Raw genomic sequence first — 17,542 nt, 5'->3', positions numbered from 1 at the left:
CCCTCTCCAGTTCGGGGATGAGATCCTGCCCCAAGTGGAGGAGTTCAAGTATCTTGGGGTCTTGTTCACGAGTGAGGGACAAATGGAACGGGAGATCGACAGGCGGATCGGTGCAGCGTCTGCAGTGATGCGGACTTTGTATCGCTCTGTTGTGGTAAAGAAGGAGCTAAGCCGAAAGGCGAAGCTCTCGATTTACCGGCCGATCTACGTTCCTACCCTCACCTATGGTCACGAGCTGTGGGTTGTGACCGAAAGAACAAGATCCCGGATACAAGCGGCCGAAATGAGTTTCCTCCGCAGGGTGTCCGGGCTCTCCCTTAGAGATACGGTGAGAAGCTCGGTATCCGGGAGGATCTCAGAGTAGAGTCGCTGCTCCTCCGCATCGAGAGGAGCCAGATGAGGTGGCTGGGGCATCTGATTCGGATGCCTCCTGGACGGCTCCCTGGCACTTCCCACCAGGAAGAGACGCCGGGGACGACCCAGGACACGCTGGAGAGACTACGTCCTCCGGCTGGCCTGCGAACGCCTCGGGATCCCCCCTGAAGAGCTGGATGAAGTGGCTGGGGAGAGGGAAGTCTGGGCGTCCCTGCTAAAGCTACTGCCCCCGCGACCCGACCCGGATAAGCGGTAGAAAATGGATGGATGGATGGATGGATGGATGGCGGTGTATCTGGCACCATGAGTTGCAATGTTAGTATAATTAATGCAGTTATAAGAACCTCATGCATGTTTGTCAAATATAAAACAGGTATCACAGAGAAGAACAGACACGTTGTAAACGAGCTTCCCTGCACCGTGGTGCTCTGTTCCATGCACCAGCAGCAGTGACGATCAGCATGGTCCCTTTCCACGCTCATAGGAATGGAACCGCCTATACTGTTAAGTATGGCATTGACAGCTCTGCAGAAGAAACAATTCAATAAAACGTTGCGTACTGCACACTTGCCTCTGCCAAGGCGAGACTTTCCAGGGCATCTTAATAGCACAATGCACTGCACTTTCCACTTCTTGGGAACCATACTGAGGGCTAATTTACATTAAAAAAGATACCTGAAATACATGACACGTAGCACGAATGAGAACGTACAACTGAGCGCCCGAAAGCATAGTTCATGAATCCAAGCAGTATTTGTTTGAAAAATGTGTTTGTTGTTTTTTTTTTTTTAGTGAAACAGGGTTCCACATACAATAATTGCTAAAAAATATTTCACTTCACTGGCGGGGTGGAAGGCCTGATGCCCCTAATTTAAATCATTGCTTTTAACACAAGGGAAAACATAGTTTTAATTGTGTAATTGTGAACATTTTTCATATTTCATAAAAAAAAAATCTATTTTGTGAACACGTACTACCTTTCATCGGTTAATTTGAAAATAGTTCAAACAATTATATTCTTGTATTATAGTTGCTTTTCAGGTCATTAATTACTTCAGACATCATCAAGGATAAGGTCTGTGTTTCACCGACGTTCACAATGGCAGGCAATTCATGGTTAAGGTGCAGTTAAGACGTTAAAGAGACTGCTAAGGAGTTTATGTTCACATGGGGAGAAGTAAGAGTTGAACTGAATGGTGCCTGAGTGTCCTCCACTCGATTCTCATTCCCCGCAAAGACAGACACACACATGCAGATGTTCATTGAAATAAATGACAGAGGCCATTTCCATTTGCATGCTGATTGGAAGTTGGTGCAGATATAAAAGCAGCATCATTGATATTATAAAAGACATAATCAGTGAGTGTGTATGTGCTCATACAAATAACAACCATTCCTTTTTGTTAAGCAGTTGCTGCTCATATATGATCAGTTGCAGAGTACCCAGGTGACGGTGGGTGTATCCATTGTCCAGACAAGCCAGACTCTAGATTATTGTGTATGTTGGAGATCAGCTGGTTGTTGATGCATCATATTAACATGTGAATAGCTCCCCTCAGCTGTTTCCCTCAGGAAGCAGAACCGTATTCGTGTATTGCCTGTTGTCATTTGAAACACAAAGGGCCACGAAGAAAGACTTTTGTAAACATGTCTCCTCCGGTTACCAGGTAATCAATGTTAAACCTGCAGTCTTTTCCTTTTGTTGTTTTTGTTTTTTGAGCAATAAAATATTCTGGAATCTCATAATCACAATCTGTCACTTCTATATTAATTTTTGTTTTGTTTTACTACATCTCATAATGCATAAAAAGAAGATGCAAACTACATTTGAAGGTGTTACATATTTAATATATTATCCCTTGGTGGTCATTGAAATACTTACTTACTATCATTCCAGATTTAAAATTAAGACCCCTAGCTCTTTTACCTGGAGGCTAGTTGGCAACCTGATGACGACTCGAGTGTCCGTTGTTGTGGGGACGTTTCCATGACGTCTGCTTGAGTCTCCTGGAGACCAGCCGGGTCGGCAGGGAGTCGCGGTGAAATTGAACGCGTTCGATTTCATTGGAGCCCTTTTGGAAACTCCTCTATAGAGAAAAAGCTTAACAAAGCTTAATGTGACAAAACTGCAATCATTCGTCACCATCACCAATCAATCAGTTATGCAGACATCTCTACTAATGCCCACTTCAACCTCTGAAAATATTGGAACGATCGCTCCAATATTTTGAAATTCATGGCCGTTTAGCATTATTCTCTCCATCTGCTCACAATATAGTAAAAGCTTAATGCTGTTTAATGTCACAAAACTGTAATCATTTATCACCAAAGGTATGTGGACATTCCTAGAGATTTTTATGCCTGCTGCAACTTCTGAAAATATCAGAAACATCATCCCAATATTTTGAATTTTATGGCATTTAAAGCATTTTTTGAAGCATTTTTCTTTCTGGGTGTCTGTGCTCTGCCCTCACGAAACTTTGGGACATGTCGCCCCTGCATATGAGAGTTTGATTGCAAAAGAAAAGAAATACTGTACTTAGGTAACTGATAAATGATTTGTGATATAAGTATTCTTTTCTTCTGCTGCCCAACTCTCAAATGGGTAGTGGGCAGCAGCTGCACCTGCACGCAGCACGCATTTTATAATTGTGAATCCTAAATTGAGATCACAATTAAAATGAGATGAATTGCCCGGCCCGTATGTTAAAAGTGTAAACATTTTTCTTTTCTACATTGCGAGCTGTTATTAAGCCTATGTGTCTGCATTAATAAATCGCACATGGAAACCCGTGTCTCGCTTTCTGTAGGCAATCAACCAATATTAACTTTTCATCTCCGTGTTGAAAAAAAACACAGGCACTCTTCAGTCAGAATGATTTCAGTCGGAATAACCAAAATGTCTGCATGTAAGCCATGAATTGAATTACACGGTGTGTCTTCTCTCAGTGATACTGAAAAGTCTAAACAAGAAAAATGCTAAAGCCTGAATCCAGACTGAAATAGTTTAAATGGATTGTGAGAGGCCATGTGATTATCTGTTGTGATACGTTTTTTGGGGGAGGGGAGGTTGTAAAGGGGAGATTTGAAAATGGCCTAAGGTTCCTAAGAATCTCAGTTGATCTTGGGTCTTATTAGGGTTAGGGTCTAATAACTGTTTCCTTATAAGTGGCCGGTACGATGCCAGAGAAAAGGGATTAAGAAACGATGTTAAGAATAGATAGATTAATAGAAAATCCTCAGACTGGAAATAGCTCTTTAACGAGTTCCCCGGGGAGAGGGTTGAGCAAGCAAATGAGTTGTATGAGCCTCCCTCAAGGTGTGAGAGTGCATCCAAACTATTTACCTTCGTGTCTGTATAGGTTCCACCAATCAAACCATTTAACCATGTTTGAGGCAAAGTGTCTTTAATCTCTTCACTAATGAGTGGAATTTTCTGAGTAAAAAATTGCAATAAATTATTCGCTGAATAGGAAGAGCTGTTGGATTATTGGGCTAGCATCACTACTGTATAAAATAAATATTTCGTTTTTTTTTTTTTTTTTTTTTTTTTACAAAGACAAATTATTCTGGAGAAATAATTAGTTTTGGCTCCCACAAGAGCAAACAATCCCCCCATGCCTGAAGGAAGTTTAGTCGCACACCATTTGCGTTCAAGCTTTGGATATGATTGCTTAATTCAGGGATCACGTACCTTTTGGAAACTGGGAGCTACTGTACTTCTTGGGCGCTGATTCATGTCCAGGGCTACCAGTTTGATACACACTTCTGTAATAGCACATTTGCTCAAATTACCCTTAGTACTATTATCTTGTTCACGAGTGAGGGAAGAATAGAGTTCAGGTACATCACTGCACAAATCCGTACCCACGTTCATCCGGTTGGAGTTTTTAGAAGAAAGGCGGTAGGAGAGACAAGCAGCCAGTAAGATGAGCTAGTGTCCATGCGTTGGTGTGGCCAAAGCTAGCAAGCTTACCTTAAAACTGACACTTTTCCGCTCTCGAAATTCTAAATGAAGGTAAAGTAAAAAAAATAAATAAAATAAATAAATGTAGGTGAATGAATTAAAAATAGTGGTAGGAGTCAGTCTTCTTAGGCCTGCACTGCATCTCGTCACAGACAGGAATTCAAAATACTGTATTATCGTAGTATTTGTGACAAATCCATTATTCACAAAATGTAATGTGCATTTTGAAAATCACTTGCATTACCAAATAAGGCTCCCAGGTTGTAAAACCCGGATTGAGCCATAAAACACTATCATGTGAATCCTATGGCGCAATGACATTGGGACAGTTCTATCATGCTTCAGGCCCACTTGCCCACAAGACCCAGATGAATTGAAGCCCTTTATTCACAGCTGATTTTCCCTGCATATACTGTATAAAGTACTAGTACTCTTTGAGGGAGACCTACAATAGTGTTAATTACTTTGTGTTGTGTGAGTGTCTTTGTAAAATGTACAATTACAACTGTGCAGCACCATATTCTGGATGTCAACATTGTAGTGTTACATGTCCCACCTTACGTAGAAAGTCGACATGTTATGTGAAATCACAGTGAGCGAGCATTTCCATGGCTTTATTTCCAATATGTGCAAACAACTGGAGTTGCATCATGACAAAGTAATTTGATGACAGTATTGTCTGTTTTCTTTCTGAGTAGAAAAAAACGTCTCTGAGATGATATTCCCATGGATTTCAATTTTCTTTGGGTAGCTTCTCGTGGTTTCGTGGAAGATGGAGGATTCTATTTTCATGTTTCATAGGCTGGTTCCTGGACATGTATTTCAGTGAGAGTTGTCGTGTGTCATTGTTGGTGTTGTGAAGCTGCAGCAGTCCTGTGTTCAAAGGAAATCATTATCTCTTAATTCGAGCATAACTGCAGTGATAAAGTTATACATCCAGATAATGATATACTGATGGGAAACACATACAGCTCATCTACTTTCTAACTAATTTTATTTGACATTTCTTGATCGGTTTTCCCATGTTCATGACCTGATTATTTATTTTTACATCTCTCCAATAAACTCTCAATCATATCTCTACTCATTTTGTCTTCCTGCCTCTGATTTGCTCTTTCGTTTGAATTTGCTACTTGTCTTTCATTCTTCCTGCACTCTCCCGTCTCCTCTAATATTGTTTTTTTTTTTTTTTTACTGTATCAGGGCTTTCAAAGTGTGGATTTCTTTAAATGTGTGTGACAGTGACGTGACATTCCTGGATGTCAGTTGCGTGTTTCCTGACAGGGTGAATATTTGTTGTTTTGGATCACTGACAGCATCGCCGCAATCTCTACTGCTACACGAGACCCTTCAGGCTTCATTCGAATCTGTGTTATGGTTCAGAAATGCTTTCTGTCTCTCGTGGCATTTCACAGTCATATGATGCTTTTCAATAATAGCAGTCAATCTTGTCATTATCCTGTTCTGAATCAAGTGAGCCTGTTTGTACCGTCGTAAATCAACATTTTACGACAGCTTGTAGCAGTATGGTTTGGTCAGTTAGCTACTTTACATGCTTACTTCGCACTGCTGCCCTGTGATTGGCTGGCGACTAGTTCAGTGTGTATCCCGCCTCTCACCCAAAGCATGCTGGGATTGACTCCAGTGTATCTACGATCCGAGTGAGGATAAGAATAACAGATGGACGAACCTTGCACTGCTTCTGAATGTCTATCTTTTGACTCACATCAATCTCCAATATTCGTTCAGTTACACAGTAAATTCACAACTTGCCCTCCACGTACTGAAAAACACACCTCATACAACTGAAAATACTGATTGATTGAACTTTTTAATTACTACATAAAGTACACTAAATACACATGTAAATATTCCGTACTGAAACACCATGTGCTGTGGTCTGACAAGGAATAAGATAAAGTTCACATTTATTTAGATCCTTACCTCTTTTACCAAAAATATATACATTCATACAGTACATACATACATACTGTACATAACATTTTTGTTGTCAGCAAATAAATAAAATAAATAAATTAAAACTTTATATATATATATATATATATATATATATATATATATTTATATATATATATGTGTGTATATATATATATGTGTGTATATATATATATATATATATATATATATATATATATATATATATATATATATATATATATATATATATATATATAATGAATAACTTGGGCCCCAATTCAGACCCCTGGGAACACCACAAGTACTATCCAAACATTTTGAGCAGTGATTATCCATTCCAAAACAATACCTCTAATGCGTAGTTTCTCCTAATGCGTAGTTTCTCCAATTTTTTGGAGTAATATGTCAAGGCTGATGGTGTGGCATGCTTTATTTTAGGTTAACCAGCATTACAATTATATGTTTCTTATTGTTGCTTGAATCTTATTTCTGCAATGTATTCAATTATTATTAATCAACTAACCCAACTTTTGAAGCCATACTGACTCCCTCAGAGTAAATTGTATCTAATTAGAAATGAATCTAACCTATGCTTGAATAGTTTTTCTCATATATTTGAGAATTTGGTAGTAATGAAACTGGTTTGTAGTTTGTGAAATGGCATTTGCTCCCAGTTTTGTGCAACATAATTATTTTAGCTATTTTAATTTGGTTTGTAAATTTACTGAATGATAAAATACTAAATGTGGGTTAATGGTTTAGAAATCCTCTTAATTACTGTACCTGTTTACTTTTCGACTGAAAAGCTATTTGATGTTAAAAACAGTCATGTTATGACCATGCATGTAGGCAGCTACTCATAATGCCTTTTTTGGCCCAACACTGCATTTTCGTGCTGTCAACTTTTAGTGCTTCTGTTTTCTAATAGCTGTCCTTGCGTTAATTCAACTCATTAACTTCAACTCAAAACCTGAAAAAAAAAAAAAAAACTCTTATTAACGACACTACTGACCCACTGAAGTTGGGTTGATTAAATTTGTTTTCGGACTTTCTCTTGTGAAGCATAATCCTGATGTAAATAAACCAAAGTTCAGCAAATTACATACAGAATGTTTCGTGTATTCTTGCTTAGATGGACAGAGAACAAGAAGAGGTATGTAGGTATTCTTGTTACTTACAGTATTATTTGTGTTTATTTGTGCAGTTCCACCTCAATTCCTCAACTATCCAACCAACACTTACGCCTATGAATCCACTGACATTGAGCTGGAGTGTGCCGTGACAGGAAACCCACCGCCGACCATACGCTGGATGAAGAACGGAGAGGAGGTTATCCCCAGTGACTATTTCCAAATAGTGGTGAGCAAAAAAAGGAGCACAGAAAAAAAACAATTCAACCATTCAAATAATTTAGATTAAAAATATGAGCACGTAGTACATATTGACATCAAGTATCAAGGAACTTTACATATGAAACTTAGATACTTTGAAATTAATAGTGTTAATGTTGGTGAACAATTATCTTAATATCTCTTCTTTTGGTTGACTCATCTGGTTAGCACTCAGAATCCATAATTCCATAGCACACAATAATATCGCAAATGTTCACACCATCACCTGGCTAATTGTTAACAATCACGTGTTGTCTATGTTCGTTGTAATTTAGGATGGCAGTAACCTGCACATTCTCGGTTTGGTCAAGTCAGACGAAGGATTTTATCAGTGCATTGCAGAGAATATCGCCGGCAGCTCACAGGCCATGGCTCAACTGTTGCTCCGAGAGCAAGGTGAGAACCGTGAACATCCATCAAAGATGATAGCTGTGTTGACATTAGCTTCAATCATCGGCCGTCTCCATTTCGATCTTAAAATAATTTCCTCATCAAATTATCCAAATCCCGATTATCGTATGTTTCTGCCCCACTGTTCTTCAATCTCTTCACACTTTTTAGTAGAACCTTCACTACGCAGACACAATTACAAAAAGATGAATGCACTATAGGCGTACACCATAAATGTTTTATTTTATTCATAAATAAACTAGTACATACAGTCCAGTCAGGCATATAGTATGCACTCAATGACCACTTGCTGTCACAACTATTCATCTACCAGTGTGTATAATAGCTGTACTTTGTCGGTTTAAAAAGCAAACTATGAAAGATAAGATAAGATTCTGACAGTGTTGATCGAAATGGATCATTCTCATATTGGAGACGGCAAAATTGTTGATACCGCTCTTGTATTGAGTCCATTAGATTGTGAAAGTGCACCTAATGTTGTGGCCGGACAGTGCAAATTGACTCATTGGGATTGTTGTGATTTCCATATGTGGAGTCCGTGTGCATTTCCACTGTTAAATATAAGGGGCGTTAGGGACACTTCAGGATTAGCTCTCACACTTACTATTCAAATGCTTTCACACATAACATACAAACATAAATAAAAACCGAATACTATGACTTGAAAATCATGTTCAACCATATTTAATTGAATACACTACAAAGACAAGATATTGAATGTTCAAACTGATAACCTTTATTGTTTTTAGCAAACAATCATTAACTTAGAATTTTAGGGCTGTAACACATTCAAATAAAAAGCTTGGACAGGATCATGTTGACCACTGTGTTACATCACCTTTTCTTTTTACAACATTCAATAAACGTTTGGGAACTGAGGACACTAACTGTTGACGCTTTGTAGGTGGAATTCTTTCCCATCCTTGCTTGAAGTACAGCTTCGATGTACAGTCCGGGGTCTCCGTTGTCGTATTTTACGCTTCATAATGCGCCATACATTTTCCATGGGAGACCGGTCTGGACTGCAGGCAGGCCAGTCTAGTACCCGCACTCTTTTGCGACGAAGCCACGCTGTTGTAACACGTGCAGAATGTGGTTTGGCATGGTCTTGCTGAAATAAGCAGGGGCGTCCATGAAAAAGACATTGGTTAGATGGCAGCATATGTTTCTCCAAAACCTGTATGTACCTTTCAGCATGAATGGTGCCTTCACATATGTGTAAGTTACCCGTGCCATTGGCACTAACACGGCCCCGTACCATCACAGATGCTGGCTTTTGAACTTTGCGTCCATAACAGTCCGGATGGTTCTTTTCCTCTTTGGCCCGGAGGACACGACGTCCACAATTTCCAAAAACAATTTGAGATGTGGACTCGTCGGACCACAGAACACTTTTCCTCTTTTAAAAAAAAAAAAAAACAATCTGAATGATTCCAAGACTTTTGGAAGAACATTATATGGACTGACGAGACGTGTCAGTTCTGAGGACCGGGGTTCAAATCCAGGCCCCGCCTGTATGGAGTTTGCATGTTCTCTCCGTGCCTGCGTGGGTTTTTTCCAGGTACTCCGGTTTCCTCCTACATCCCAAAAATATGCAAGCTAGGTTAATTGAAGACTCTTAATTGCCCGTGGGTGTGAATGTGAGTGTGAATGGTTGTTTGTTTTTATGTGCTTTGCGATTGGCTGGCGACCAGTTCAGGGTGTACCCCGCCTCCTGCCTGATGATAGCTGGGATATATATATATATATATATATATATATATATTTATATATGTCCTCATATACAGTGGGCACGGAAAGTATTCAGACCCCCTTAAATTTTTCACTCTTTGTCTTCATTTTTTTCCCTCATTAATGTACACACAGCTCCCCATATTGACAGAACAAAAAACTGTTGGAATTTTTGCAGATTTATTAAAATTGAAAAACTGAAATATCACACAGCCATAAGTATTCAGAGCCTTTGCTCGGTATTTAATAGCACCCTTTTGAGCTAAAACAGCGATTGAGTCTTTTTGGGAATGATGCAACAAGCCACTCCTTCGTTATTTTAGCTGTGTGCTTAGGGTCATTGTCTTGATGGAGGGTGAACCTTAGGCCCACTCTGAGGTCCTGAGCACTCTAGAGAAGGTTTTCATCCAGGATATCCCTGTACTTGGCCTCATTCATCTTTCCTTTGATTGCAACCAGTCGTCCCGTCCTTGCAGCTGAAAAACACCCCCACAGCATGATGCCGCCACCACCATGCTTCACTGTTGGGACTGTATTTGACGGGTGACGAGCAGTGCCTGGTTTTCTCCACACATACCGCTTAGAATTAAGGCCAACAAGTTCTATCTTGGTCTCATCAGACCAGAGAATCTTATTTGTCACCATCTGGGAGTCCTTCAAGTGTTTTTTAGCAAACTCCATGTGGGCTTTCATGTGTCTTGCACTGAGGAGAGGCTTCCGCCGGGCCACTCTGCCATAAAGCCCCGACTGGTGGAGGGCTGCAGTGATGGGTGACTTTCTAGAACTCTCTCCCATCTCTCGACTGCATCTCTGGAGCTCAGCCACAGTGATCTTTGGGGTCTTCTTTACCTCTCTCACCAAAGCTCCTCTCCCCCGGCCAGCTCTAGGAAGGGTTCTGGGCATCCAAACGTCTTCCATTTAAGGATTATGGAGGCCAAAGTGCTCCTAGGAACCTTAAGTGCAGCAGAATTTTTTTTGTAACATTGGCCAGATCTGTGCCTTGCCACAATTCTGTCTCTGAGCTCTTCAGGCAGTTCCTTTGACCTCATGATTGTCATGTGCTCTGACATGCACTGTGAACTGTAAGGTCTTATATAGACAGGTGTGTGGCTTTCCGAATCAAGTCCAATCAGTATAATCAAACACAGCTAGACTCCAATGAAGGTGTAGAACCATCTCAAGGATGATGAGAAGAGATGGACAGCACCCGAGTTAAATATATGAGTGTCACAGCAAGGGGTCTGAATACTGATGGCTGTGTGATATTGCAGTTTTTCTAAATCTACAAAAATGTAAACAATTCAATTTTCTTTCTGTCAACATGGGGTGCTGTGTGTACATTAATGAGGAAAGAAAAGAAATTATTTTAGCAAATGGCTGCAATATAACAAAGAGTGAAAACTTTACGGGGGTCTGAATACTTTCCGTACCCACTGTATATCGACACACACACGCAGATACGCACGCACACACACGCAAACACACACACACACACACACATACACACACACAGGGAAATATTAGGAGGGTCAGATGGTTGGTGTTATCGCTTGGTTCCTATCGCCACGGGAAACGAGCATCCCAGCAGGCTGCACAGTGCCCAATCAACGCTCCCATGAGAAATCACAGTGTTTCTATGCGTTTGTGTGAATGTCAGCATACCACCTTGTTACCCTTGACAACTGCAGGCCACTTGATCCCTTGAGTGACTCTTGAGACAGACAGACATACAGACATGTGAGACCATGCACATACACATTCACGCATGCACGCACGCACGCATCCACACACACACACACACACACACACACACACACACACACACACACACACAGACACACACAGTTATGACTATCTCTTCAGATGTACAATTGACTCCATATTCTTTATTTATACCGGAACTACAAAATAATAAAGCAACCTAAAATGCTATGTTGGGCAAGCTACTAAAATGTAGTGAGCTAAGCTACAGGTTATTCCAAATTAAATGAAGCTTCACAACAGTGAAGCTACCATGGATGTGTGGTCAGGTGAGGGAGGTGATGCAGAGCCTCCATGAAGAATAGAAGATAATGTTTGAATCATTATCCATCCATCCATCCATCCATTTTCCTTACCGCTTATCCTCACTAGGGTCGCGGGCTGCTGGAGCCTATCTCAGCTATCTTCGGGCGGGAGGGAGGGTACACCCTGAACCGGTCACCAGCCAATCGCAGGGCACATAGAAACAAACAACCATTCACACTCACATTCACCTACGGGCAATTTAGAGTCTTCAATCAACCTACCATGCATGTTTTTGGGATGTGGGAGGAAACCGGAGCACCTGGAGAAAACCCACACAGGCACGGGGAGAACATGCAAACTCCACACAGGCAGGGCCGGGATTTGAATTTGAGGTGAGTCACGTTCCATGAATGGTAATTCAAAATTAATTGTCTTTATTCTGTTTCTATTTTTTTACATTTTATCCCGTAATGCACACATAACAACGTCCCCTAATTGTTATGAGCCCACACTGCGTTTATGTCACCTTGAAAGTGATATTTAAAAAAAAATAAAAAAATTGACTGATTCCGGGTTAAACTGATTTGCAATTGTTCACATTATGCAGATAAATATCCAAGAGCAAAGCTGACTTTCATCACGCAGTCCAACCCTCACTGGAAACGTATTCGACTTACTGCTGGCAATGCGGAACAAACTCTGACCCCGGTCGTACAGGGACGGAACAGGCCGTATCACGGGGTCTGGTACCCCATACTCCCAGAGTAACCTCCACAGGAATCCCAGAGGGACATGGTCGAACACCTTCTCCAAGTCCAAAAAACACATATAGACTGGTTGGGCAAACTTCCATGCACCCTCGAGGACCCTGCTGAGGCTGTAGAGCTGGTCTAGTCTTTCTCCATGGCTTCATCAAACTCCTCCTACACCTGAGTTTTTGCCTCAGCGACTACCGAAGCTGTATTCTGCTTGGCCAGCCACAACCCATCCGCTGCCTCCGGAGTCCCACGGGGAAAAAAGGCCTGATAGGACTCGTTCAGCTTGACCCCATCCCTTACGGCTGGTGTCCACCAGTGGATTCGGGGATTGCCGCCATGACAGGCACCGACCACCTTACGGCCACAGCTGCGGTCAGGCCGCCTCAACAATGGAGGCGGGAAACATGGTCCACTCAGACTTAATGTCCCCTGCCTCGCCCGGGACATGGATGAAGTTCTGCCGGAGGTGGGACTTGGAACTTCTTCTGATCGGGGACTCTACCAGACCTTCCCAGCTGACCCACACAATAAGTTTGGGTCTGCCAGGTCGGACCGGCATCTTCCCCCACCATTGGAGCCAACTCACCACCAGGTGGTGATCGGTTGATAGTTCCGCCCCATCTTCACCTGAGTGTCCATGACATGACGCAAGTCCGATGACACGATCCCCAAGTCGATCATCGAAATGCGGCGTAGGGTGTCCTGGTGCTAAGTGCACATGTGGACACCCTTATGTCTGAACATGGTGTTTGTAACAGTCCATGACAAGCACAGAAGTACAATACCAGAACACTGCTCTGGTTCTTATCGGGAGGCCGTTCTTCCCAATCACGTCCTTCCAGGTCTCACTGTCATTGCCCACGTGAGCGTTGAAGTCCAGCAGCAGAACAAGGGAGTCCCCAGCAGGAGCACGCTCCAGCAACCCCTCCAAGGACTCCAAAAAGGGTGGGTACTCTGAGCTGCTGTTTGGTGCATAAACACAAACAACATTCAGGACCACTCCCCCCACCTGAAGGTGGAGCCCTTACATCTACTGGGGTGAACCCCAACGTACAGGCACTGAGCCGGGGGGAGACCAACCCCTCTCGAGAAGACTGGTACCTGATCCCAAGCTGTGTGTTGAAGTGAGCCTATGTCCAGGCGGAATTTCTCGACCTCACACACCAGCTCAGGCTCTTTCCCTGCCAGAAGGGTGACGTTCCACATCCCTAGAGCCAGCTATAGCTGGGGATCAGATCGCCAAGGTCTCCGCCTTCAGCTGCCGCCCAGCCTACACAGCACCCAACCCCCTTGGCCCATCCCACAGGTGGTGAGCCGATGGGAAGAGGAACCTACGGGTGCAGGCTCGGCCACCAGGTTCTCGCCTTCGAGCCCCGCCTCCGGGCCTGGCTCCAGAGTGGGGCCGCGGTAAACCGGGTGCGGGCAAAGGAAAACATGATTCAATTATTTTACTCATCATAGGGGGTCTTTTAGTGGTCCCTCACCTAGGACCTGTTTCCCATGGGTGACCCTGCAAGGAGAATAAAGCAAAAGACAACTTAGCTCCTTGGATCATCGGGCCACGCAAACCTCCACTACGATAAGGTGATGGCTCCAGGAGAGGTGGTTATAGTGTGCTTGATTTATTTAAATGCAGCTAATTTTAACATTTGGTCATGTATACTGGACTTTAATATCGGCTTGTCTATGTAAGATACGTTCAGGGACACCTGATGAAACAAACGTGAATGTGTTCTTTTCTTCTTGTCTGATAAAATGGCTTACTAAAAGGAATTATTATTGTCAGCACATGTGAATACCTTAGTTAACAGCATACACTATATCGTATAGTACCCAGTTACAAGTTACAATAACAGGGTGTATTACGTAATTAATTTGAATGCATATATATCTATCCATTTCCTATACTGCTTATCCTCACTAGGATCCCAGGCGTGCTGGAGCCTATCCCACCTGATTGGGATAGGCTCCAGGGACAGGGTCATGTTTACCACTGTGTTACATCACCTTTGCTTTTAACAACATTCAATACACGTTTGGGAACTGAGGACACTAATTGTTGAAGCTTTGGATGTGGAATTCTTTCCCATTCTCGCTTGATGTACAGCTTCAGCTGTTCAACAGTCTGGGGTCTCCGTTGTGGTATTTAAGCTTCATAATGCGCCACACATTTCAATGGGAGACAGGTCTGGACTGCAGGCAGGCCAGTCTCGTACCCGCACTCTTTTACTACGAAGCCACGCTGTTGTAACACGTGCAGAATGTGGTTTGGCATTGTGTTGCTGAAATAAGTAGGGGTGTCCGTGAAAAAGACATTGCTTGGATGGCAGCATATGTTTCTCTGAAACCTGTATATACCTTTTAGCATTAATGGTGCCTTCACAGATCTGTACGTTACCCATGCCATTCGCACTAACACAGCCCCATACCATCACAGATGCTGGCTTTTTAACTTTGTGTCCATAACAGTCCGGATGGTTCTTTTCCTCTTTGGCCCGGAGGACACGACGTCCACAATTTCCAAAAACAATTTGAAATGTGGACTCGTCGAACCACAGAACACTTTTCCACTTTGCATCAGTCCATCATAGATGAGCTCGGGCCTGTCACGTTCGTGGTTTGGGCGAAGGTGAGGAACATGGTGGACCCAATTGCAGGGAAGCAGGGAGGTAAGACAGGAGTGCGGGAGTCTCAAAAAAATAATATTTAATCGTTCAAAAAGGGCAAACAAGGATATTGGATGAAGCAAAACTAAACAAAGTCCCACAACAGATAACAACCAAAACAAAGTAACAAAGAAACACTTGAATATCTAAAACTGAAAACAAACTATGACCTGTGAGTAAGACGTGGAACTGATAGGGACAATGACAACGACAACTGCTGACTATGACATGGCAAAGACGTGACAACGACAACGAACCGACAAGAATTGAAAGAAACCAGGGAACTAAATACAAACAGATTGACGAGACAACGAGGAACACCTGGACAAGACACGAGTTTCTGGAGAGAGCTGATTGGTCGACACAAGGTAGACGAGAACAGGTGGACACAACAACCTAATGAGCACACGACAAACATGGAACACAGGAAAACATGGAACAAAACTAAACAAAACCCAAACCAAAACACAGACCATGACAGGGCCCAGAGAAGCAGACGGCCTTTCTGGGTGTTGTTTATAAATGGTTTTTGCTTTGCATAGTAGAGTTTCAAGTTGCACTTACGGATGTAGCGCCGAACTGTATTTACTGACATTGGTTTTCTGAAGTGTTCCTGAGCCCATGTGGTGATATCCTTCACGCATTGATGTCGGTTTTTGATGCAGTGCCGCCTGAGGGATGGAAGGTCACGGGCATTCAATGTTGGTTTTCGGCCTTGCCGCTTACATGCAGTGAGTCTCTGAACCTTTTGATGATATTATGGACTGTAGATGATGAAATCCCTAAATTCCTTGCAATTGTACGTTGAGGAACATTGTCCTTAAACTGTTGAACTATTTTCTCACGCACTTGTTCACAAACAGGTGAACCTCGCCCCATCTTTGCTTGTGAATGACTGAGCAATTCAGGCAAGCTCCTTTTCTACCCAATCATGGCGCCCACCTGTTCCCAATGAGCCTGTTCACCTGCGGGATGTTCCAAACACGTGTTTGATGAGCATTCCTCAACTTTCGCAGTCTTTTTTGCCTCCTGTCCCAGCTTTTTTGGAACGTGTTGCAGCCATAAAATTCCAGGTTAATGATTATTTGCTACAAACAATAAAGTTTATCAGTGTGAACATTAAATATTTTGTCTTTGTAGTGTATTCAATTAAATACAGGTTGAACATGATATGCAAATCATTGTATTCTGTTTTTATTTATGTTTAACACAACGTCCCAACTTCATTGGAATTGGGGTTGTATGTAAATTGACCATAGATGTGAATTTGAGTGGAAATGGTTGTCAGCCCTAAGAGATTGAATCATATAGTAACTTGTAACCTATGTTCTAATGGCAATACCATTTTTTATTTCCTAATGAGTTTCATGTGTGATGCAGATGGGTCAGAAATAGAAGCAATAGAGAGAGAGAGAGAGAGAGAGAGAGAGAGAGAGAGTTATTTCAAGTGCAAGTTAATGTATTCATATAGGAGCCACACTCCTCTCTCTTTTATAATCTCCTCATTCCACTCTTGACCTTTCTGCAGTACAGCCTCGTTTAAATCCTGGTATGGATCAGATTTGAAATCCGGACCAGGCTTAAAAGAATGCATCCTGCAGGAGCTATGGAGGGGGACAAGAGCAGGTGCTAAATTGAAGTGAGAGAGAGGACTAAATGGGATAAGTTAGTGGTTCTCAAAGTGTGGTACGACTATTACTAGCTGTACGCAGGCTCCCTCTAGTGGTACGTGAAAAAAATACCTGAATTAAATGTTCAAATGCTGCATAATATTCATTCATCTTCCGTTCCGCTTCTCCTCACTAGGGTCGCGGGCGTGCCGGAGCCTATCCCAGCTATCATCGGGCAGGAAGCGGGGTACACCCTGAACTGGTCGCCAGCCAATCACAGGGCACATAGATACAAACAACCAATCGCACTCACATTCACGCCTACGGGCAATTTAGAGTCTTCAATGAACCTAGCACGCATGTTTTTGGGATGTGGGAGGAAACCGGAGTGCCCGGAGAAAAGCCACGCAGGCACGGGGAGAACATGCAAACTCCACACGGGCGGGGCCGGGATTTGAAGCATGTGGTTTGCCATGTAGTTTGACTCTTGACTCTTGCCTCCAAAGGGACTGGGGGAAAGAGAATTGCTCGTGGGTATCATCAGGGTTAGGGTTAGTTTAAAGCGGTATAAACGGGGACGATTTCTCTTGTCAGGTATTCCGACTCTTTGTCTCTGAGGTTTTGTTCTCCCAAAACAAATTGCAACCATTTATTCCTCCACCCCTCTGAGGTTGGCAGGTGATACAAA

General features: G+C 42.5%; 1 protein-coding gene across 1 annotated transcript in view; it reads left to right on the top strand.

The window, feature by feature from the left end:
* Nucleotides 1-17,542, top strand: part of dcc (DCC netrin 1 receptor) — a 310,603-nt gene that overhangs the window by 121,654 nt on the left and 171,407 nt on the right. The window contains exons 6-7 of the mRNA XM_061698483.1: nt 7,485-7,639; nt 7,947-8,067. Coding sequence (XP_061554467.1) covers nt 7,485-7,639; nt 7,947-8,067 — 276 coding nt within the window. The remainder of the gene's footprint in view (nt 1-7,484; nt 7,640-7,946; nt 8,068-17,542) is intronic.

The sequence above is a fragment of the Phycodurus eques genome, chromosome 15 (assembly GCF_024500275.1).
Source record: "Phycodurus eques isolate BA_2022a chromosome 15, UOR_Pequ_1.1, whole genome shotgun sequence".
NCBI classification, from domain to species: domain Eukaryota; kingdom Metazoa; phylum Chordata; class Actinopteri; order Syngnathiformes; family Syngnathidae; genus Phycodurus; species Phycodurus eques.
The sequence above is the reverse complement of the archived record's forward strand: the minus strand, read 5'-3'. Positions and strand labels throughout refer to the sequence as shown.